Raw genomic sequence first — 23141 nt, forward strand, 5'->3', positions numbered from 1 at the left:
ACAAGGGAGTTTGTTTTTTCTTTTTTTTTTCTTCAGGTGTTATGATTGAATTTTCTTAAGTTACGCATAACTTTTAACGTTGTGAGTTTTAAATGGTACCAGTAATTTAGTTCTCTTTCAAGTATGAAATGTAACCATTACCGAATGGGTATTTACCTGCTAAAGACCCAAATCCTGAATATTATATATCAAAGCTGCTCTTTGAGCCTGTCATGCCCTTGCTTGAGTACACTCACCCATTCGGTAATGATTACATTCCGTACTTGAAAGGGAATGTTTTATTGTCATAACCTTGTTAATTGAAATAGAAATGTAACCATTAACCATCAAGGTCGTCGCTTCCATGATTGCAGTAGACCTGAGGGAAAAGTTTCATTGAACCAAAATTGATCTTATCTTCTTAATATTAAATAAGTTCAGAATGTGTTTCAGTTTTTTTTATAAATTTATATAATGCAGCACAACATAAATACTCTCGTACAAAAATAAATAGGAGAAAGATATGCAGGTGGAAATCTCTCAGGAAGCTTGGAGCCATATACAATTTAATGTGCTCCATCAATGCTAGGCTTCACTCCCTTCATTTATAAACCGCTGCCATTATACACCATATAAACTATATAGATCAAATCTAAAACCAAACTTGCTGGATAGTGAAAGTGGAACATTAATACATATGATTTGAGAATGCAGCAAATTACAAGGGTTCTGGTCAAAGGTAATACATTGTACCTCGGGGGGGGGGGGGTTTAGGAGCGAGTTTGAGAGCCCATCCCATGGTTTCAGCCGGTGACAAGATGGCAGCCATTTTGTTTTACCTTTACATCGGTGCTAAATGGAGCTAACCGAAAATGACAGTTCTGGGGTGAAGTAATAGTAGCATCCACTGGGATAATCTGAGGTTTGTAATAGAGAACAAACACCAAATAACATACAGGTTCGCTGATTAGCAGTAGAAGACATTTAAGAAACAGTTTTAAGAAAATTGTCGGGTCATCCTTTTGTTTTAAACCCAGAACACTGAGCAGCCTTGTCACTTTAAAAAGCATGTGCGTCGGCAAGAGAGCCCAAGTGGGTTTGGAATGTTCGCCTCCCTCTAAGGTTTAGCATTGCTTAAATACATTGCTGTAACTTTTTCCTCGCTCGGTTCCTCGTGAAAGAAAAGAATGCCTTTATTTATGGCTGAGGAAATCATTCTTAAGTATTCTTTTAAGAGCAGCCTAACAAAACATGTTGTAAAAGCACAAAGGGGGTAGGGGGCTGGAATAACTGCCAGGGTGGAGATTCAGTGAAATATTTCCTTACAATAGTATTTACTCTTCAGTCCCCACCACCCCCTGAAGCTGGCAGCAAAAGAAAGTTTAAATAATTCTAATCGCAAAGCTTACACCAGTCAACACTCGCCCACAGTGATCCGAGGACCTCTGCATGCTCACCATGGCAAGCTTAGACAGAGGTTCATTTGTGCCAGATTGCACTGACTTGCTAGAATTGTACAGTTTGTAAATGATGAACGGTATAAAAAGAAACTTCTATGTTACAAAAAATAACTCTGTAAACACACCATCTACAATTAAAAAAACGCTTTCCTGTTCCGTGAATCAAATAACAAAAGTATACTGTAACAAAACAGCAGAACTCCAAACAACTAGCGCTCTTAACATCAACGGTATCATCACTCCTGCTCATCGGATTAGTAGGCCCGCCGCTGGTGTTGTTCAAACCTGAAGATTATGTTAAAACATGGTTGGGAAAGATTTCCATACAGCTACTTACACAAATCCTACAAGCAGATGAGAACAAATTGAAGTATATATGGGAGCTACTGTAAATCAAGGGCAGTACATCAGGTGTTAAAGAAACTTTCCCTCTTCCTTTAGTATAAGATGTACTGTTAACATGACCTAACTGTGAATGAAATACACGTGTGAATAGTGAAAGCACTATAGCTGCTGCTTCTTCTTCTTCTTCTTCTTCTTCTTCTTCTTCTTCTTCTTCTTCTTCTTCTTCTTCTTCTTCTTCTTCTTCTTCTTCTTCTTCTATCACAGTTTTTAAAAGCACCTTTTGGATGAACATTAGCCAAAACTCCTTGATTGAAGTCCTAGTTTAATTATGTTCCTTATCGCATGGTATTGTACCTTTAGTGAAAATGATTGTGGAACTGCAGTAATCTGAGGTTTTAAAAGCCCAACAGATGTCAAGCAGACTACAGTACAGTACGTTTAATGGCATTTTCATTCATATTTAAATCAGCATGCACTACAGGCGTGTATTTAGACAGCTGGAACATTCTGAACAGGCACAATCAGGAGCCAAACATTTCAAATGTAAAGAAGTACGTGTTCAGGTCAGCTGTGTTTTATTTTCTTCTTTCTACAGCTTGCCTGGCAAATCTGCTGCTGGTGTTTTATCTGCTGTGATTTCTGAGTTCTGGAAACAGGCGTTACTTGAAAGAAACGGACGAGGGCCAAGCTTATTTGACTGTTATAAAGGGCAGCCATTGCTTTTTCAGTTTGTACTTTCCTTTACTTTGTTGCAAGTACAGCACTTCCAAACTGATATCTGCACCGACCATGCGCACTCACGAATCTGATAAAGGCGTGCGGAACAAATGAGGGAATTTACATTACCAAATGCTTATGTGCAATGCAATGGGAGGAGGAGTGAATGCAGTACTAAAGCTACAGAAAGAACCGTAAACTGTTGGCAGATAATCCTTATGAATGTTTGATACAGATAAAAGGCATCATACAAAGCTGTGGAATATCATGCATCACATCATACCAACAGTGACCTTTAGAAACTACTAGTACTATATTTGCGGCAGCTACTGTAAAAAATAAATATTTTCAGGTATTATCATTCAGTCAATTTTTTTGTTGTATTATTGTACTGTGAGGCTATGTAAAGTACATAATAGCAATACATACGCACCAAAAAAAAGCATATTCCCCTTGTGATATCGTAACAATATGTACCCAAGTATTTACCCAGAGATATTGGGGGTTCATGTATAGAGGCTGTATGCTTTTAAAAAGAAAGGCATGATGGGATATCATATACAAATGCTTCAGTGCAGAGAGGTGCTGTATTAACACCAGCAGAATACAGGAACCCCAGTTTCATGCAACAGTTGTGATGGTGACCATATGTGTGTGAGTACTGTTGTATAAAAATTCTTAAAATGAACAGTTGCATTCAAGAAATTTAGAACAAAAGCAGCAAAAAGCTCAAATAAGAATACACTGAGCTCTGTGTGTTGCACACGTCATGCCACCAAATGCTCTGAAAACTGAACATAAAGAAAATAATTTTAATGAAAGGCTATAATGCATCAAAAAGCTGAATAATTAAACAAAGGCAGTGAGGAGGTTACCGTACCAAGCTGAAAAAGGTTTTTTTTGTGAATCAGATAAACCAACGTTATCTTTTGGCAGTCAAATTGTAAAGTTTTGAGTTCCGCAAACAGATTTCTTTTTCGTCTGTTGCTTCTTCTACAGCAGTTGTCAGGAGTTTAAGGATGGTTTAATTACGCAGGAGATCCCTTGTTAGGTGATGAGCTGATAATATCTCTTCAGCTAAAGAATTATTCATGGTCATTTAAGATATTACGACAATGAGAAACAATACTGTAGCATGAGTTTTAGCTGTTGCAAGGAGAACAAAGTTTATTTCTCAAACTGACCAGAAAAATGAAAACAGAACGCAAACAAATACTTCGGACTGTAATTTGGAAGTGTACTGCTGAGAGAAATAAATAAATAAATAAATAATTTAGGTCATTACAAATTAAATGTACTTCAGCTTACTTGACTACAGTAAAAAAAAAAAAAAAAAAAAAAATGCCATTCACTAAATTTAGCTCTCAGATTCTGCTAATGAAAATATCTAAAATATATGACAATGTGCTTTCTGTGGTGTATTTAATATCGTAAATAGCAGAATGAACAATAAAAGGTGCGGTCACCATTCCACACACATTTTCAGCCAGTCTTGATGCAGGGCGCTTGATGCTCCAAAATTTATTTTTTCCCTGCCTTGTTGTGAGCAGTGCTGAAGTAAAGCTCCATCATTGCACAAATGAAATACTTTGTCAGACACTTCAAGCAGACCGAAACTAGTCTAGCACATACTTAAACCATCCACATCTGTCCCAGAACGCACCACTTTATCTCTTTTTTCAGCCCTACGCTTTACAATGAGATTGGTGCCCCTACTACCTTGTAAGTGTCACATACCTTAAAGCTAATTGAAAACCCTGACTGTATGTTGTAACTGTGGATTTGTAATCCTTATGTATAAAACAATGCTGTGTATAAAAAAAAGTCTTGAATGTTTTTTTAAGGCAAACAATTTGCCTAATGAAAGATGTATTTTGACGTCACTTGTCCTAAGGAATGTATAGCTACTATACCACTTGTCTAAGTTCTGTGCATACTGTATGTGTGCGTTAACTCAAACAGGTATGTGTTTTTTCCAGATCTGGATGAATGTACAGACGATACCAAATGTCACAGTGGCATGTGCGTCAACACCTATGGCTCCTATAGATGTGATTGCGCTCAAGGTTATCGCCTAAAGCCGGCTAATGAAACTTGCATCGGTAACCCTGTTAATAGTTGTGTAGTCTGTGCATTGCAGAACTCTTTAATGTGGTGGGGTCTGGGATTCATTTACATTTCCCATGTGTCATAACTTCTTTTTTGTGTCATCTCTAATAGCCATTAGAGTTTTTTTTATTCTTGCTGGCTGCCATCTGTTTTCAATTGGCTGAACTGCAATTTTTCAGCACCCCTTAATATATGAAGAAACTGGTGTTCTGTTGAGTATTATGAACCTGTGGGTGCAGTAGCTAGAAAGGGTGGAATATTCAATGTCTGGCACTGGCAACTCCTTTTTTTTTTTTTTTAATTTAGTAGTCAGCAATTCATTTTTACCCTGTTTTTCTCCCAATTTGAAAAGCCCAATTGTATTTAGGCTCAGCCCACCGCTACCACCCCTGCGCTGACTCAGGAGTGGCGAAGATGAATACACACGCTGTCTTCTGAAGTGGGTGCCGTCAGCCGACCACTTTTTTTCACTGCAGGCCCGCTATAGCGTCGGAGGACAATGCAGCTTACAGGCAAGCCCACAGGCACCTGGCCAGTCTACTGCTGGTGTGCAGTGAGCTGAGGACACCCTGGCCAACCTAAGCCTGACCACTCCACCCCCACCCCGAGCATTGTGCGCCGCCATCTGGGAGCTTCCATCCACAGTCGACAGTGGAATAGCCTGTACTTGAACCAGTGACGTCCAGGCTATAGGGCGCATCCTGCACTCCATGCGGAGTGCCTTTACCAGATGCGCCACTAGGGAGCCCCCTATGCTGGCAGCTCTTAAAAGTGTCCTACTGTACAGCATATGTTGGTTAGCACTAATTGCAAGAATAGCTGTCCCAGCTGTGCAGTCCCCCTTATTTTGTGTTCCCAAATTACTTTATTGTTATTGAACGGCTTTCCTTCTAAATCTATGCATCTCCTGGAAGGATTCCCCTGAGGACAAACTGAGCTACATATTTCCCCTTCAATCTGATGATCAAGATGCGGTTCCATTCCTTCATAAGGAAACACAGCCCTGCCTGTCCACATGTGCGGTGTCTGCTCCACTCATTGCCTGTGTACATAGCTTCCTGTGGCCCCTGATCCAGAGATCCACAGAGAATTCACAGAAAGGCGGAGCCCGCTGTGTCTGTGGTGTATATTACAGAATGCAGAGGGGGTCAGGGTTGTTTATGGACCAATAAAGAACAGGGATGGGAAAGAAATCTGTATGGAGCGCCCCTGTCTCTATCCAGTGACATTTATTGTCTAGCCATATTCCCCTTTTGGTTAATTTACTGTAGCAATAGAAGATAGAGACTGAACGGAAGCTGGTTGAACTATGATCCTAAAGCAAGCATCTGAAGTAGTCCAGATGGCAGATTTCTAGTTAAAAAATATAGCTCTTACCTGTTCTGTCCCTCTGAGGAGCTTTGATCATTATGTTTAGTAATAGTAACAATCCCTGTGTGAGCTGTTTTTTTTAAATGACATCAACATCTTGTCCTAGATTAATGATGACTAAGGTGTATGCATGTTTTAAACACAATTACTGGACCTGGCTCTAAATAGTTTTATGTGTTTATTTATATACGTTGCTAATGATGGTAGGGCACTACAGAAAAATCTCCATGCTCTTTGGATGAACACGTTTAATTTAAAAGCTTAGGCTAGATATTTTATATAACATTGTAGGTACATATTGATCCAGCCAAACAAGATCACACTTACAATGGATGGGAATACAATAATCCCGTACTATACATAATATGACCTAGTTTGTAGTATGTTTTACAGTTTCCAGGTAGACTTGATGTTCCACCCACACTATCTAATGAATACTGATATAGAATAGATAAAGGTTAGCGTCATTATTTTGTATCAATGGAAAAACTGGCGTATCCTATAAAAGTAGCCTGTGGTATCTAAAGTGATCATGGTAGATGGGAAATAGCCTACAACCACAACCCCAATGCCAAAATCCTCATTGCCATAATCCTTCCCTGCCTCTTGAATCTGGTGCATTCTATTCTAAAAAGACCTGCCCCTAACCATAACTCTAGCACTTCACCTGCTGAAGGGAAATATAGGCCCAGACACTCTCCATTTTAACCTAATAATCTGTATACATAATTCATAACACTAGCACTGACAGCTTCCATCAGATTTGGCTGGTAGAACATTTTCTGTTTCTTTCTTCAGAGCCCATCGTTCTGCGAGTGCAGAAACCCCTCTTATTGTATCTGTAGCCTGTCCTGTTAACCTTGTAACAACCCCTGTCGTAAACCTTCCTGACGACTTGTGTCCTGAGATATATAACCAATTTGATCTTGCACAGACATTGATGAGTGTAAGGAATACAGCCATATCTGCAAGACGTGGCGCTGTGAAAACACACAGGGCTCGTACCACTGCATCGTGGACTGCCCACCCGGTCACAGACAAGAGCCCAATGGGATCTGTGTTGGTGAGTTGTCCTTTCTGAAGCAGCTCCTGGTGGCCGTCCAGCTTCTGATTAGAAAGTGTTGTAGAAACCTCTGTAGAGCTGTAAAAAGAGCTGAAATTGGTCCCAGTGCTGCATGGTGTAGACTGTCCAGCATGGGCTATCAGTGTGATTGTAGTTATGCTGCGTTCTCGAATGTGCAGTTAGTTTAATGCACTGGCTTTGAATACATTGATTACATTGTACTCTGTGGTAAATGAAACCGGGTAATGCCTAAGAAAGTGAATGCACATATCCCTATAACTACCCTGGTTTTGTTTTACCCTTGCAGTCATATGTAAGAAAACGGTCTGCTGCGATACAGGAGATCTGTGTGTCTCCAACAGCCTCTTAACATGTAAAGTGGTGGTTGTCAGCTTACATGATGGAAAGCTCTGTACCTCTTGATTTCCATATCCGCTGAGCTCAGTCACCTGTAGCAGATCTGTTGGTCCGGTAATGTATGAGCTGAACTGAGCACTAACTGAGACACAGAACACATATCTGTTGTTCATTACAAAGTGCAGTACATGGCCTGCAGCTGCTTTGTAGATACGCATTAGTTGCTCACTTTATAGGCATCCCCGGGTAGCAATGTAGTTAGTTACATGTCTGCTGTGCCTTTGCTTCGTACAACATAGCTGCTTCCGCATTGGTATTTGTTTTCCATGTGCTGTTGTAAAACTGTATTATTTCCATATTCTGTGGGGTTTATGAGATGGTTTGTTCCTCCTGTTTCTGGTTGTTCTTGTGTTTCTTGTAACTCTGGGATAGATTTCACCCTGGAAAACTCAACATCCTCTTAAACTACTGGATTGCAATAGCTGTTGTAAGGCAGTTAGAATATCCATTGATGTTAGTATATGCACAGGTACCGTAATTGTTCAGGTTATCTAGCCAGGGAAACTTCTTATTGCTGCTTTTTCTTCTCTTTTTTTTATTTGCATTTTTAAGTTGTAGTGATAAAACATCCAGTACTGCATCCTTACTTCATTGAAACCACAGCTGACGTATGTCATTTCGGGAATTTGTTCTTTTCATTTATTTATTTTTTGTTAGAAATGCAGCATCTGTGTAACCTGTATAAATTATATACATGTATGTAATTCCCTTCCAGTTTTCAGCTTTGTTAGCAGATGGCTTCTGCTTCTTTGAGGACTGTTCCCACAAGGCCATGTGAAGACGTCTGCCAAGTGGAATGTAGTCTGACGATGATTTCTCTAATGTCTTGTTTGCAGATGTTGACGAGTGTTCTGTAAATGGCACTGTGTGCGGTGGCCACGGGTTCTGTGAAAATACAGCTGGCTCGTTCCGCTGCCTCTGTGACCAGGGCTTTCAGGACTCTCAGGACGGCCGTGGCTGCATCGGTGGGTGGCTGCTTTTACACACATGCACACACACTAACACAGACTGACACACTAACACAGAGACACATAAACACATAGACACACACTGGAACACACTGACTGGCATGTACACATGCACACACACTATCACACACAAAAAAGCAAACACACACACACACACCTACACACACACTAGTACACACAGGTGTAAGCACACTAATACAGAGACACACAGTATTACAGGTTAAAATCATTGCTTTATGTCATCAGGTTTTTAAAGAATCTTTATTTTAAAGCCAGTTTTTATTGAATACAGATTCTTGAAGCTGTTCTAGACTTTAGGTAGCATCATTAACAACAGTCTAGAACAGTTTGACAAATGGCAGTTTTATTATGTTATTCAAAATCTACAGACTTTAAAATAAACATAGAGTTTGGATTTTATAGAATATCGATAGATGTAAAAAATCAACTAGCACATCACTTGTGTAGGAGACCTGTTGCAGCATGCCAGAGGCATGGCCTCGCCAATAATTCCCAAAGGCTAAAAAAACATTTAAGCACAGTTAATCGTATTAATTACATTAAAGGCCACACAAGCGCTGGTGACATTATTTAAAACAACTTGTTTTCACTAGTAGCAAAAGCACAACGCCAGAAAGCTGGAACAATGTAGTGCTGTGTCGGGCACAAACCTTGAGTGCCTTGCCAAGCTGCTTGCTACCATGGCAACTCACCACACTGGGGAGTTCCTTTCTGAAGGCGTTGCTATGGTAACCACTGCTTGGTGAGGCACCTACTGGATTTGGAGCAGCTTGAATTTGTACGATTTAATATTTTTAGTTCAATCTGATATTATATGCGACCTGAGGAAAATAGGTTTTATACTAAGATCCCAAGAAGAGAGATATTCAATTGTTAAGGAAGCTGAATAACACAAGCACTGGAGATTTTGAAGAAAGATGGTAAACGAATACGGCACAGAGTTCATAAAATGTAAGGTAGTGCTGTGAACAAACTATTGTTGGCCATGTTTCTTTCTTTCAACTAAATAAGGCAAGATTCCATCTCTTAACGGTACAACTGTCAATTACTTGCCATGACATGACAAGCTGCCTTTTTTTGTATTATTGATTTTGTGATATTTTATTTGTGTCTTTATAGCGAATGTTCCACGCTGGTGTCACATAATGACTTGAAGAACTAAATAATTTGTGGTTTTAAGTTTCTGATTTGTGAGTTGATTATAAAAACTTGTATCCGCAATTCTGTAAGTTGTGTGTTGTTTATAGTGCTAATGTTGCTTTTTTTAATTGATGGGGGTATAGTTTACATAGCAACTGCAGTATATTATTTGAATGCATTAAAATGCTCTCAGCGGAGGCATATTTGCGATCAGCTGAACAAAGTATATTTACTTTTAGTACGTTAGCCATTGAGTATGTGTGCGTATGTAGTGATTTGTGTCTCACAAGTCCAAAAAGTCATGAGCCACCACTGCTAAAATATATTAATAGGACATCTGGACCAGAGCCTCTTACAGCAGGGGAGTTTGCAGTGTTATGGTCTGGTTGAAACCCAGATAGGAAATGTATCAGTGCTGTAGCCAACACGTGATTAGAGAACAGTGGCTGAAACTTTCTGTAACTTCCAATAAGCTTGTTAGTATCCTCATGACAGTTAAACCAAGAGCTTTGCCAGGACATTGATTGATGCCATCATTAATTATCATCAAGTTTAAAACATCACCATTAATGCATAAAACATGTCGTACCACCCGTGCAGGTTTCTGTTACTGCATGATTAGAGGTCATGCTGCGTCGGGTGAAAAGTAAAATATCTTTCCATACTTACTTGATATTGATTTAAAGGAAAGGGATACACCATAGCCAGAGCAAAACGCCTAGCTGTGTGTACTGTGCAATTTCTAAGCAACTGCTGGAAAGGCAGATTAAGCCCTACACAGAGGTAGAGACTGAGAGTCACAACCTGGTCTCTCTGCTGTGCTTAAAGAAACAGGCTCCACCAGTTGAGTAGCCAGACGCAGCTCAGCAGACAGAGACTCCAATACAGCATTATCCGGTACTTTATGTTTAAGATAGTTAAATACTATTCCTGGCCAAGCAGTACACATATAGTAATACAAATATAGTTATCATATGCTTATCCCTTAGGCTAGTCATGCAATAAGCTAAAAACGCCCACTGCTAAATTCTAGAACATCTAATATATCACTCTCTTGGACAAAAACATAAATCCTATACCTTATAGCGATGCATCAATATAAAAGAGATATTAAATTCAAATATCTGCTTACCTTCCAAAATATATGGAAGTGTCGTGTAGGATATGTTGAAAAATAAGAACTGTCTTCAAAAGGTAGAGCATTCTAAATTTTACCAAACAGCAATTGGCTTTTCATAGACCTTCAGAGCAAGGACCACGTCAGCTTGCAAGATCAAGTTCAATGGTATCGAATGGGGTCTTGTAGGATTTTCCCTCATTGAATACATCAGGAGTCCCAATTAAATCTGGTCATCAATCTGCCTTGACAGTTCTTGTATTTGAGTTAATGATATATTCTAGAAGGATCTGGTCAACTATTTTTTAAAACTAATTGGATTTAAAAAAAATCAACCTTCAAAATTAATTGGATATAACTCCTTTCCAAAAATATTAGAAGATGATCTTGTAGTTCTGATTTCCAACCAAAAAATCAGGTGAACCAAAGTTCACAGGATCCTTGCTATAATACAATACAATAAGATACAAGTTTATATGTGTATTAAAAGAGATGCTGTTTTATATATAACATAAACGTTTTGTGTGATTATATTAACCTGGGTCTACAATATATTCCCTCTGAGCAGCATATCTTGTCAGTCTTTCAGATTAGTTTACTTTCATATAAAGGTGTGTTAACAAAGTATTGGACAAAGACTGTAGTGGTTTATCTTAAGCCCCTGTATAAAATCACTAAGCATACAGTGGTTAGTTCAGTTATTTTCATTTAAATTTAAGCTATAAAGAACATGTTAATTATAATAGTCTCATATTAACTGTACCATGCTTGGACTAAATCTGACCTGTCTGTTCCTAAAAATGTGCCTGCACAAGTAGGTTTCAGACACCCTGTTTACTTGCCAAGGCTAGTGTTTTAATTAATATGAAACTCCACTGTAAGCACTTTTCCAAATTCACCGCATGAAGTTATTTTTGGCGTGCAAACATTATCCCAAATAAAAATTGCTACTTAACTGATAAGGACTGATACTGTAGATGGCTTTTCTAATTTAAATCAAATGCTCACTTCGACTGCCAAGTTTTCATTAATTTCTATGATATCATGAAGAGAGTTAATTTTGCTCATTATAGAAAGAACTTAGATTCAAAACTGCTAATGACCAGTACATCTTGCTTTGACTGCCAAAGAGAACCTTCCAGGTCTAACACGATTCTGCTACAGGCAAGGCTATTTTTCTTCCAGTAAGTCTATTGTGTACTACAGTTATTAAATACAGTTTACACTTTATTGTTCAATAGTCAAACCTATCAGTTCTTGTTTTTATTGCAGTAAAACCTTTATATAAACTAAACATTTATATTCTTCAGTTTAATTGATATTGTAATGTCTAAAAGAGAAACTGAACTAATGTTTACATTGATTAAATTAAATGAACATTATCTCAAATGTGTCTTAACAATATGTTTACAATATTGTCAATGCCATGCTTCTGTTATAATAAACTTTTACTATGTTCTTTCAACAGTTTATTTCCAATTCAGATACTTCAATAATTTTATTTTACTCTATTGATCTGTTATGAAGTCATTTAAGATTTCAGTGCAATGTCTAGTTATTTTAATCTAAATACAGGCCACTGCTAACATATTAGAATGTAATAGTTTTATAATCACTGAACTAACTCCGACCTTTTTCCCTGTTTATAAAAAATCTAGTTGAAGCAGGTTTTGAGACAACCTATCCTTTTGCCAATTTTAGGGTTGAATAATATGAGTCACTACCGTAAGCATTTTCTAATACTCATTATTTTAAACCAGTTTTTAGCTTAACGCTACACTTTTCGTTCCCATTTCTTCTTGCCAGGTTCTAATTAATTTCTCTTATATATAGAAAATGTTTATTTTAATATAAACTCCAATCTTCTGTTATCCAAAGGTATTTTATTTGTTAATATTAACGAGATCACTCATTATAGAGGGGATCTCCAGCTTTTCAAAAAACACTGCTTTTACTACAGGCAGATAAGAATGAGGTTACAAATTGGTTCACTGTATATGCAAAGTTCCAGTTTATACATTAAATGATTTTATAACATGTATTTCTAATTCAGATACTTCAATATAGCAATCTATTATAAATTGTAATTTTATTTTACGTCATTGATATACACAGAAGGCAAGATGTTAATTTTTAATTAGGCATCTGCTTAACAGCAAATGCAACCTTGAATATTAAAACCCAGGACTGCGCATACATTTACTTAATGTTATTATATTAGGTTTCTTATTTATTTAAATACTTTTGTTTTCTCTTACTATAATTGAACCTAGTTCGATTGCTTCTGGCATATTAACTCCGTTCCGTATAGTTTGCCATTCTGCTCTCATTGGATTAGAATGTTTTAAGGCTCTGAGTCTAATTAAAAAATATGTTTTTGCCTGATAAGAGAGGTTTGGAACTTTCAGCAGGCCGGCCTGACCTTGTGGGTGACAGTCTTTAAAAACCTGATGCCTGCAAAAACTGAAATCTTGTTAGCTGGGCTCCCATCTCTACATTCTCATTCCCATCATCAGTGGGCAAACACATTTTAACTAAATTTGAGTTCATCAAAGAACCGCACACCCTTGCAACAGAGGCCTTTCATGCAAATGGATCTAATGACTTATAGCACAAAAGGGACATGACAGAACCGTCTGTGACATCACACACTATACAGCACTACAGTAGATGTTCATTTATTAGATTAATTGGATATTAAGTTCTCCACATACCACATTGTAGAGTTCACTAATGAGTCATACTGTACATACTACCGTTACAGCCTTTTCTACCATTTCACTCTTGACATGTGGCGGCAATGGCGATGGATGTTAAATAACTTCCTGACACTTGCTGGCCAGCACTGTTTTATGTTAAACTACTGAAATAAACAACAGAACATACCAGCAAACCCCTAGCAATTGTACACATTCATAAATTCAGGGTTATGTATTGGAATCTTCAGCTGTGCAAATCAGACATTCAAAGAGCTGTAAGTTCACTCGTTCCAGAGCCCTGAGCTTGCTCTCTCTGTCTCCCCAGATGTGAATGAATGCGAGATGTTGACTGGAGTGTGCGGAGATGCCCTCTGTGACAATGTGGAAGGCTCCTTCCTCTGCATGTGCGCCAATGAGACAGATGAGTATGATCCCATGACAGGGCAGTGCCACTCCTTCGCCCCTCCAGGTAACTGGAAAAATAGCCTTGTTTTACAGCATGTCACCGTTAAATGATATATTTATAGACTGTGTTTTTTTTTGCTGTTTATTTTTTGTGATCTTTACAGTAATTCTAGTCAGTTTTTTTGTATTCTATGGAAGGGGAGTGAATGATTCACTTGGTAGTGAGCAGACGAACACAGAGGTTGATGCTGTCAACTCCTCACAGACGCGCAGATTTATTTCACAACAATTATTGCAGGTCGTGTTGTTGTAGTTGCACCTGGCTGCTGCTAAGGTACCAACAATGGCAAACCCCAGCACATTGCGATACACACAGGTGTAAAATAAGTCACAGGTTTTCCCAACAACAGTGACACAAGTGTCCAAAAGAAAAACACTAAAAAACACAACTAAAAACAAAAGGTGACCAAGCAAAAAAACAAAAGGTGACCAAGCTACCTCTCTAAACAAAGGGTCCCACACTCTGGGAGAGTTATTCTACACCCACAGCCTATACTTTTAAGAGATTGTGCAGTGATCCCTTAAACTAACCCACAGGTTACAATTTAAAGACTTACTTATTTTCTTGGTCCACTCTTCCCACGCCAGTCTTGGTCGTCTGTTTTCTCTTGCTACTTTTGTTTTGTTTCACTGCAGCAAAGCTGATTGTGGAAGAGGCTGTGTGTGTAGTATAGTGCCATTTTATGGTCAGATGCTCCCCCCGACATGCCCCTGCCAGCCAACCAGGGACTCACGATCATTCTGAGCCTGGCTGGGTTTCCCTCTCAGTCCGTTGCTTGGCAGCGTGTCTCCTGTGGCGCGTCTGAGCGAATCAGTCAGTGACAGGTCTCCCTTATCATATACCTTCCCCCTCAAAATGGCCCCAGCAATCCATTCGAATATCTACAACCCCACGCCTTCCCGAGAGAAGAAGTCTGCATTTTGGCAAACATGCGCTCTCGGCTTTGTTTCTATATGGTGGCGAGCTACATAAGTGCGCCCCGGGACAGAAGAGGACACATCAGGAAAGGCAAAATTAACAATGCCTCCCTCTGCCTCCAGGGCTTCAGGAGGGGACGTGGTAAATATGTGCTTCTTTCTGGCGTCCTGGCTGGTGGAACTTGTAGTCCACCTCAAAGGGCCCTTGCCACTTTGGCAGGAGTTTGGAGTACTGAGAAGAATAGAAGCGCTTTATCTCCTGACTGTAACACGCACAATTGGGCCCCCCAGTTATTAGTGGTCTCTTGTCTGTGCTGGGCCCATCGCAAGTTATCCCGAGCCCACTTTCCAGTGGTCTCCAGGCGCTTGCGCAAATCCAACATGTAATGAATCGTGTTGGTTGAATGGTTTGCTGATCAGCCATGACATAATACCTACCCGGTAGAAAACCTTGACAAGCTCATTGGTGACAGAGCTGGCAGATGTGGAGCGGAGTGTGATGGCTTCAGGATAATGTGCAGCATAATCCACAATGACCAATAGATGCTTGTTTCCCTTACGCACTCTTTTCCTGTGGTCCCACCATGTCTACCCCTGTGCACTCAACCAGAGTTTCCACAAGTGGAGCTTGTGGAAGCTCTAGGGCTGCACTCCACACAAAGACAATGCACCTCTATTCCCAGCCAATAGAACTGTGACACGAGCCTCGTCTTGATTGTATCCCTACCCATGTTTCTAGCCAGGGGAATAGCTTGAGCCAGCTGCGGCAAATTAACTGGTGACACACTTCCCCGGTCTGGGACAATTTATCGACCCAGTACAGCAGATCTCGGTCCAGTTCAAAATAAGGGCCATTAATAAAAACTGCCTGGTCAAAAAGCCGCCCCAGAGCATCATCGTGCCCTTGCTCAAGCCTGAAGTCACGGGAGTGAGCTTAAAAATCAGCCCCCATTGCTCTGAGCTCAGATCCCCCACGGACTAGGAGGGACCAGCTGGCTCCCCCCGCTTCCATCCCAAAAACCTTCACCAGCCGCCCCCAGTTACACTGAACCAGATTGCCATCACCGTCGCCCCTCATTCTCAGCAGCCCGACGTCCCCATTTACTTTTTTCAGGTTCTGAATTTATGGCAAAACCAAGCTGGGACGCAGAAGGGGAAGATATCTCCAATTACTTCCTCCTTCTAAGCCAATGGTTCAGGGTTGCTGTAATTTCCTCCCATTGTCTGCAAGGCCCAGTTCTAAACAGCAGGGGAGCAGTGGAGAGTTTCTCCTTTTTCCTGGACTTTATACAGACAAGGTCTTGGCACATCCAGTGCCGAGTCACAGTGCTGTTGGGGTTGAGAGGGGAATGTGTTTGAGAGACTACAACTGTGGCCAAAAGTTTTGCATTACCCTAAAGAATTCTCTATCTAATTTTACTTCATAAAGTCAAATGAAACCTGCTGCATAATGTTATGTTAACATATTGAATTACATCCGCATTGTAGTTTTCTATATACATAACGAAAAAACAGACAAAAATGAACAATTACAGTGGCTTGTGAAAGTATTGACCCCCCTTGGCATTTTTCCTATTTTGTTGCCTTACAACCTGGAATTCAAATGGATTTTTATTTGGATTTCATGTAATGGACATACACAAAATAGTCCAAATTGGTGAAGTGAAATGAAAAAAATAACTAATATTATAACAGAAAAGTGGTGCGTGCATATGTATTCACCCCCTTTGCTATTAAGCCTCTAAATAAGATCTGATGCAACCAATTACCTTCAGAAATCACATAATTAGTTAAATAAAGTCTACCTGTGTGCAATCTAAGTGTCACATGATCTCAGTATATATACACCTGTTCTGAAAGGCCCCAGAGTCTGCAACACCACTAAGCAAGGGGCACCACCAAGCAAGCAGCACCATGAAGACCAAGGAGCTCTCCAAACAGGTCAGGGACAAAGTTGTGGAGAAGTACAGGTCAGCGTTGGGTTATAAAAAAATATCCGAAACTTTGAACATCCCACGGAGCACCATTAAAGCCATTATTAAAAAATGAAAAGAATATGGCACCACAACAAACCTGGCAAGAGAGGGACGCCCACCAAAACTCACAGACCAGGCAAGGAGGGTATTAATCAGAGAGGCAACAAAGAGACCAGAGATAACCCTGAAGGAGCTGCAAAGCTCCACAGCGGAGATTGGAGTATCTGTCCATAGGACCACTTTAAGCCGTACACTCCACAGAGCTGGGCTTTACGGAAGAGTGGCCAGAAAAAAGCCATTGCTTAAAGAAAAAAATAAGCAAACACGTTTGGTGTTCGCCAAAAGGCATGTGGGAGACTCCCCAAACATATGGAAGAAGGTACTCTGGTCAGATGAGACTAAAATTGAGCTTTTTGGCCATCAAGGAAAACGCTATGTCTGGCGCAAACCCAACACCTCGATAACAAACACCAACACCCCGAGAACACCATCCCCACAGTGAAGCATGGTGGTGGCAGCATCATGCTATGGGGATGTTTTTCATCGGCAAGGACTGGGAAACTGGTCAGAATTGAAGGAATGATGGATGGCGCTAAATACAGGGAAATACTTGAGGGAAACCTGTTTCAGTCTTCCAGAGATTTGAGACTGGGACGGAGGTTCACCTTCCAGCAGGACAATGACCCTAAGCATACTGCTAAAGCAACACTCGGGTGGTTTAAAGGGAAACATTTAAATGCCTTGGAATGGCCTAGTCAAAACCCAGACCTCAATCCAATTGGTAATCTGTGGTATGACTTAAAGATTGCTGTACACCAGCAGAACCCATCCAACTTGAAGGAGCTGGAGCAGTTTTGCCTTGAAGAATGGACAAAAATCCCAGTGGCTAGATGTGCCAAGCTTAAAGATACATACCCCAAGAGACTTGCAGCTGTAATTGCTGCAAAAGGTGGCTCTACAAAGTATTGACTTTGGGGGGGTGAATAGTTATGCACGCTCAAGTTTTCTGTTTTTTTGTCTTATTTCTTGTTTGTTTCACAATAAAAAATATTTTGCATCTTCAAAGTGGTAGGCATGTTGTGTAAATCAAATGATACAAACCCCCAGAAAGTCCACTTTAATTCCAGGTTGTAAGGCAACAAAATAGGAAAAATGCCAAGGGGGGTCAATACTTTCGCAAGCCACTGTAACTATACTACTATTATGGCTTCCGGTAGACTTTTGTGATATCATTTTGTAGTTTCTTTGATTGCATGATGTTAAATAAAAGATCACAATAATATTCATATAGTTTTTTATATTGTCTTAGTCCTTAAATCCTAGTTGCTGCAAATATTCAATATCTCTCCAGCTCAGTCCTCCAGACACCCACTGGCGTGTCTATCCCAGCGGGCCGCGCACGATCTCACAGTCCCAGTGCACGGATGTACTGCGAGCAGCAGCGTGCTGTTCATTAGGCCGTCTCAAAGGAGTCATCACTAGGTAGACTGGTAATGTTAATGGAAAGCAGAACCTGTTCATCCCAGTGGGAGAAAAATAAATATATACTTTGTGACTAAAAGAAAGAGGGGGGGTGGTGGGGGCCTAGTCCTATTTATTTAATAAAACATAATCAGAATTGGACCACAGTTTATTTTCTTAAAAAAAAGGATATATTTAGCTAAAGTAATAGCCTGTGCTCTTGTAGAGTAATTATTGGTCAATGAAAGTTTTAAGTCCAGCAAAACAGCATTTACTCATTCCTATTATTATCATTATACAGTCTGTAACTCCTGTCTTTTTACCATTTCCACAGGTTTTCTGTAAATGTAAAAGGCACTGTATGGGTCCAAGTCAGTCTTAATGAGATCTAATATGTAATTATAGAAGCAGATTTGAAGTGAACAACACTGTATACAGCACAGTACAGGTCAAATGTCACGGGTTTGGTTTGTAACGCGGTGGAAAATCGGTCTTTCTGCATATGATATTATATCATTATACTCTTAGTTGCATTCTATCAAATTTCTCTGTGGTCATATCCGCTGACTTACTTAGAATTGTGCTTTCCCACTCAGGAATGGTAACAAGTGTATCCATGGGAAATGTTAGATTTAACAGGAAAGATAACTCCACCATTATTATAGTGGGAGTATATTTGATCTCTGTGTTTCATTTCCTGAGCTCTACCACAAAACCATACAACGGGTTAGCACATGTTTATGGAGTCCACCGGTCCTTCTTACAGGAAGGGTAGTGGAGTCTGAAAGCATTAATTACTGTGTAGTTACACAGTAGTTACACACTATGTACATGTGTACTTAATGTGTAAATCTTTTTGCATGATATAACCCTAACGCTAAACCTACCCTTTTCTGATGCAATTGTGTACATATAGTGCAAATAAGATTTGCATAATAAGTACATTGTAACAGTGCATAATAACAGTGTAATTAAGTGTAAATGCGCATGTATTTAGTAACTACACTGTAAATACACATTTAACATGAAGTGTTACTGATAGTACTTTATAGCAAAATGACATTTCTCCCACAGTAATATATTCCGTACATTCAGCGAATTTACTTTGTTTTTGCAATGCACAAACATACTAAGGGTTGAATTAATGGTGCTCATGTAAACAAGTGTGTGTGTTTTATTCGTCAAGAATTGCTACTTAAAACCATTAGCCTGCACTGCTCATGATTGATTCTATGCAGTAGATTTGGTAACATTACTTTTAAAATGAATGGAACTGAATTAATATTACAATACCAACTCATCAATGACATGGACTTACATAGACAGGTACATTGTAATAACAAGGCAGCTATCACTGATGGAATGCATGTATTCTTTGTGTCTACATCAAGTAACAAGATGTTTTTTACTAAGCCATTTTCCACTGCATATTATAAAGCGGTTAAAATGTAAGAATGCTGGTAATTCTAAAGTAATTACATGATTGTCCATGAACTGAAAGCTAAGGCACTACTGAAACAACTTTGGTGGGAAGAGGAGGCTTTAAATAAATATTTGTTGTTTGTAAATATTAATATATTAATATTTGCTTTTAATTTCTTCTATAGTATTGTATAAAATAATAAAGCATATCAATTTGAAACTTGGAATATTTCAATTTTGAAACGTTTACTTGTTTTTAATGTTACATTTCAATTTCTTTCATCATCTCCAGCTGAACTGGTAGAAAGAAAAGAATGCTACTATAATCTAAATGATGCCAACTTCTGTGATAACGTCCTGACCGCCAACGTCACCAAGGAAGAGTGCTGCTGCACACTGGGGGCTGGCTGGGGGGACAACTGTGAAATGTTCCCCTGTCCTGTCTTAGGAACCGGTAAGGGACAAGTGTTACTGTTGATTTGTTTGCTTTTTTATATTAAGGACAGAATAAATGCACCATCCTGCTGTTATTGCTTCAGTTCATTTAATATTCTGTTTCACTAGAAAACTGCTGTATGTCTGTTGTATTGTATATTGCGTACAAGCATTAACATTCAACAGTAAATCTCTCCACCACAAAGAAGTGTAAGTTTTACATAAACAGCCGCATACAAGCTTCTGAAATGGCTAAGAAATTAACTAAGGTGATGAGATTCTACCAGTGTAATTCGTGGTGGGATATTTACCAATGAGAGCGCTAGGTTTGCGCAAGTCATTTTATGGATTCATGTGCTGGCTCACTGCGGAAGTGCACTAAGGCACTGGGTGTGCTTTCAGTAGCGCAGCACAACAACAACAGTTACACTGCAACCTGAATCAGAGCATCCTAAGCCGTACGAAAACAAAGGTCATCGTGACCAGGTGATCAGGGGTTGTAAAGAGGATGAGTGTCAGCAGTGAGAACATTCTGGTGAACTGTATTAATTCATCAACAATTAAAATGTGATTCCAAAGAGCGGTGAAAGACTAATAATTACATGCTCCCTCCACAGCTGCCTTTTCTGCCATGTGCCCTGGAGGGAAAGGGTTAATTCCCAATGGAGACTCCGCTTACTCCACTGCAGAGAACTACAAAGGTACAGCCTGGTAGAGCTGGAACACCAAGCATCACAATGTCTTCTTAGTGCTGGGATAGTTTTAGGAGAATACAAATGCCCTTGGTGAAAATATTTATGTGTTGCAATATCATTCTTGCTGTCAGTCACATCCTTACAGCATCAAGTACAGTACAGTGCTCTCCTTTTATAACGCTGTATTTAAGAGACATTTGGTGATCCACATTATAACAAGAGTGCAAATGGGAATCATGACCGTACCACCTCATAACCAGGCAGCACTACAGCACAGTGAATTACATACAATAGACATTCAAGGTGAACTATTTAAATGAACCAAAAATTATACATACATGCCGAATACTATAACAAGCATGTATTTCTGAAACAGAGAAAAGCTGGTATGTTTGGTACACAAAAAAGGGCATTATTATTGTTTTATCCCAAATTAAGTACTGTATGAATATTATACTGTGTGGAGATTTGTAAGGCTAAAGGTCTGGTTCTAAAATTACCATAATCTTTCTCAGTAATTTAAGAATTATTATAATAGGTACAAATATTCTGAACAATGTGTTGCAGCATTGAGTATACCAACATACGGTACCCTTGAATCCATCCCAATGTAGATCATTTTAATAATGTCAGAGAGGCAGTCTGAATTGAAGCTTAGTTGGGGCTCAGTTAATTTTCCATTACCAGTGTGGTGTGGAAAATGAACTGTTTTGCAATAATCTTTTTACATTGCATCCTGTTTGGGTTTGGATGAGTTTCAGTGGAGTTTTGAGGGCTCCTGGTAATGTTTCAGAAAATATTAGAGAACCTAATTAACTAAGTATGCTGTTGCTGTTCTGAATAAGTGGGCTGTGAGATCTGACCATTTAGTGCAATTAGGATCAGCTGTACAGTACTTTTTCACTTTGTCAGCTCTTGAATCTCAGGGTCCAAAGTCTGTTTTAATGGATTAAGTAGAGTTTGGTGTTCAAGTGTTGGGCCGCTGTCTTTAGAATAGGAAAAGTGATTTAATCTACAAGTAAAGCTTTGTGGAATGCAGACTAACACATGATCTCCTTGGGTTACAACATGTGGCCTCCTTGTGTTGAATTTATGGCTAGTATTAGCATGAAGAGAAAGTTTGGTCAGCGCTCTCACTTGATGCATGCATTGTAAATAGGGAATGCAGGCAGGGGTTATTACTGCAAAAGTAAGAACGATCTATTCACTAGACATGCTCTGTTTCCATCTTTCAGTTTCTAATCAGTCAGAATAACAACTTTACCTCATACAGTGTTTGAGCAGATCTATAGGGTAACAGTACTGCTTGCCACTTCTGGGGACAATTTAGTGTTCCATACCACAATGAGAAATGTATACAGCTTTCATGTTTTGGACTGGATGTTTTTCTTAATGACACTAATGTTATAACCTTCTCTGGCTTTGTTTCAGAATGCTTAGTGCTTAGTCACCAGGCTCCTGAACATGTGTTCCTTTCTGTTCACAGATGCAGATGAGTGTGTTTTGTTTGGACAGGAAATCTGTAAGAATGGGTTCTGCTTAAACACACAGCCTGGCTTCGAGTGCTACTGCAAGCAGGGCCTGTATTATGACCTGGTGAAACTGCAGTGCCTGGGTAAGAGACTTGAACAGGGCGTACGATGAGGCGCTGTGTGAAAGCTGCTTATTTAGGAACAAAGGCAAAGGAGAAGAGGCCAGCCACCCTATGTGCATTATTCCCCGTTTTGACGTCTGTTTGCTTTCAATTGAAGTGCTATTTATTTATGAAGTGCTAGTCATCGCAGCATTGGCCAACGTGTCCATCAGGACATGTTCCTGGAAGGTCAACATTTGCAGAAAAGCCACCAGCGAAAGGCGTAAACCAGGGTGTATCATAATGGATTGATCCCGCAGACAGCACTCAATCCATTATGATCCACTGTGACAAACCCAAATCACAGAAACCTTCAATACTGTTCAAGACACAGCTGTTTCCAGGAACTATACATTGTGGGCTTTGGTAGCAGGCCGCACACATGCTTTGGCCATTTAGTGTCGTAACCAGCAACAGATTATTATATTAGAAAGGTCAGAGGAATATCCATTGTATTGAATTTTGCCTGTTGACATCAGGAATTATATTCACAAACTGTAACTTACAGCATAGGATGAGAAAGTAGACTTTCAGCTAGTTGTAAATGGGGCACTGAAATTTGTGATCCAGTACTGCACAAAGATATGCTTGTTATCTCTTTTCTTTCTCCTAACATTCTAAAGGGCAAAGTTACTGGAACACACACACACACTGCCTTTGGAGTTCCTCCAGAGATTGTTTCTAGGGGAATGCAGGCACGTGAGGTCGCGAAGCTGTTTCACAGCTCTGA

The 23141-nt window shown here is 39.5% G+C and overlaps 1 protein-coding gene across 10 annotated transcripts in view; it reads left to right on the plus strand.

Moving 5' to 3' along the window:
• Positions 1 to 23141, plus strand: part of LOC121316754 (latent-transforming growth factor beta-binding protein 1-like) — a 130564-nt gene that overhangs the window by 91899 nt on the left and 15524 nt on the right. For 5 of the 10 annotated variants that reach the window (XM_041251898.1, XM_041251900.1, XM_041251902.1 and 2 more), the window contains 7 exons: positions 4481 to 4603; positions 6916 to 7044; positions 8298 to 8426; positions 13732 to 13875; positions 19941 to 20102; positions 20701 to 20784; positions 22265 to 22393. In XM_041251898.1, coding sequence (XP_041107832.1) covers positions 4481 to 4603; positions 6916 to 7044; positions 8298 to 8426; positions 13732 to 13875; positions 19941 to 20102; positions 20701 to 20784; positions 22265 to 22393 — 900 coding nt within the window. The remainder of the gene's footprint in view (positions 1 to 4480; positions 4604 to 6915; positions 7045 to 8297; positions 8427 to 13731; positions 13876 to 19940; positions 20103 to 20700; positions 20785 to 22264; positions 22394 to 23141) is intronic. The other 5 variants (XM_041251904.1, XM_041251907.1, XM_041251906.1 and 2 more) reach the window with 2 other exon arrangements.

Source organism: Polyodon spathula, chromosome 6, assembly GCF_017654505.1.
Source record: "Polyodon spathula isolate WHYD16114869_AA chromosome 6, ASM1765450v1, whole genome shotgun sequence".
Taxonomy (NCBI): domain Eukaryota; kingdom Metazoa; phylum Chordata; class Actinopteri; order Acipenseriformes; family Polyodontidae; genus Polyodon; species Polyodon spathula.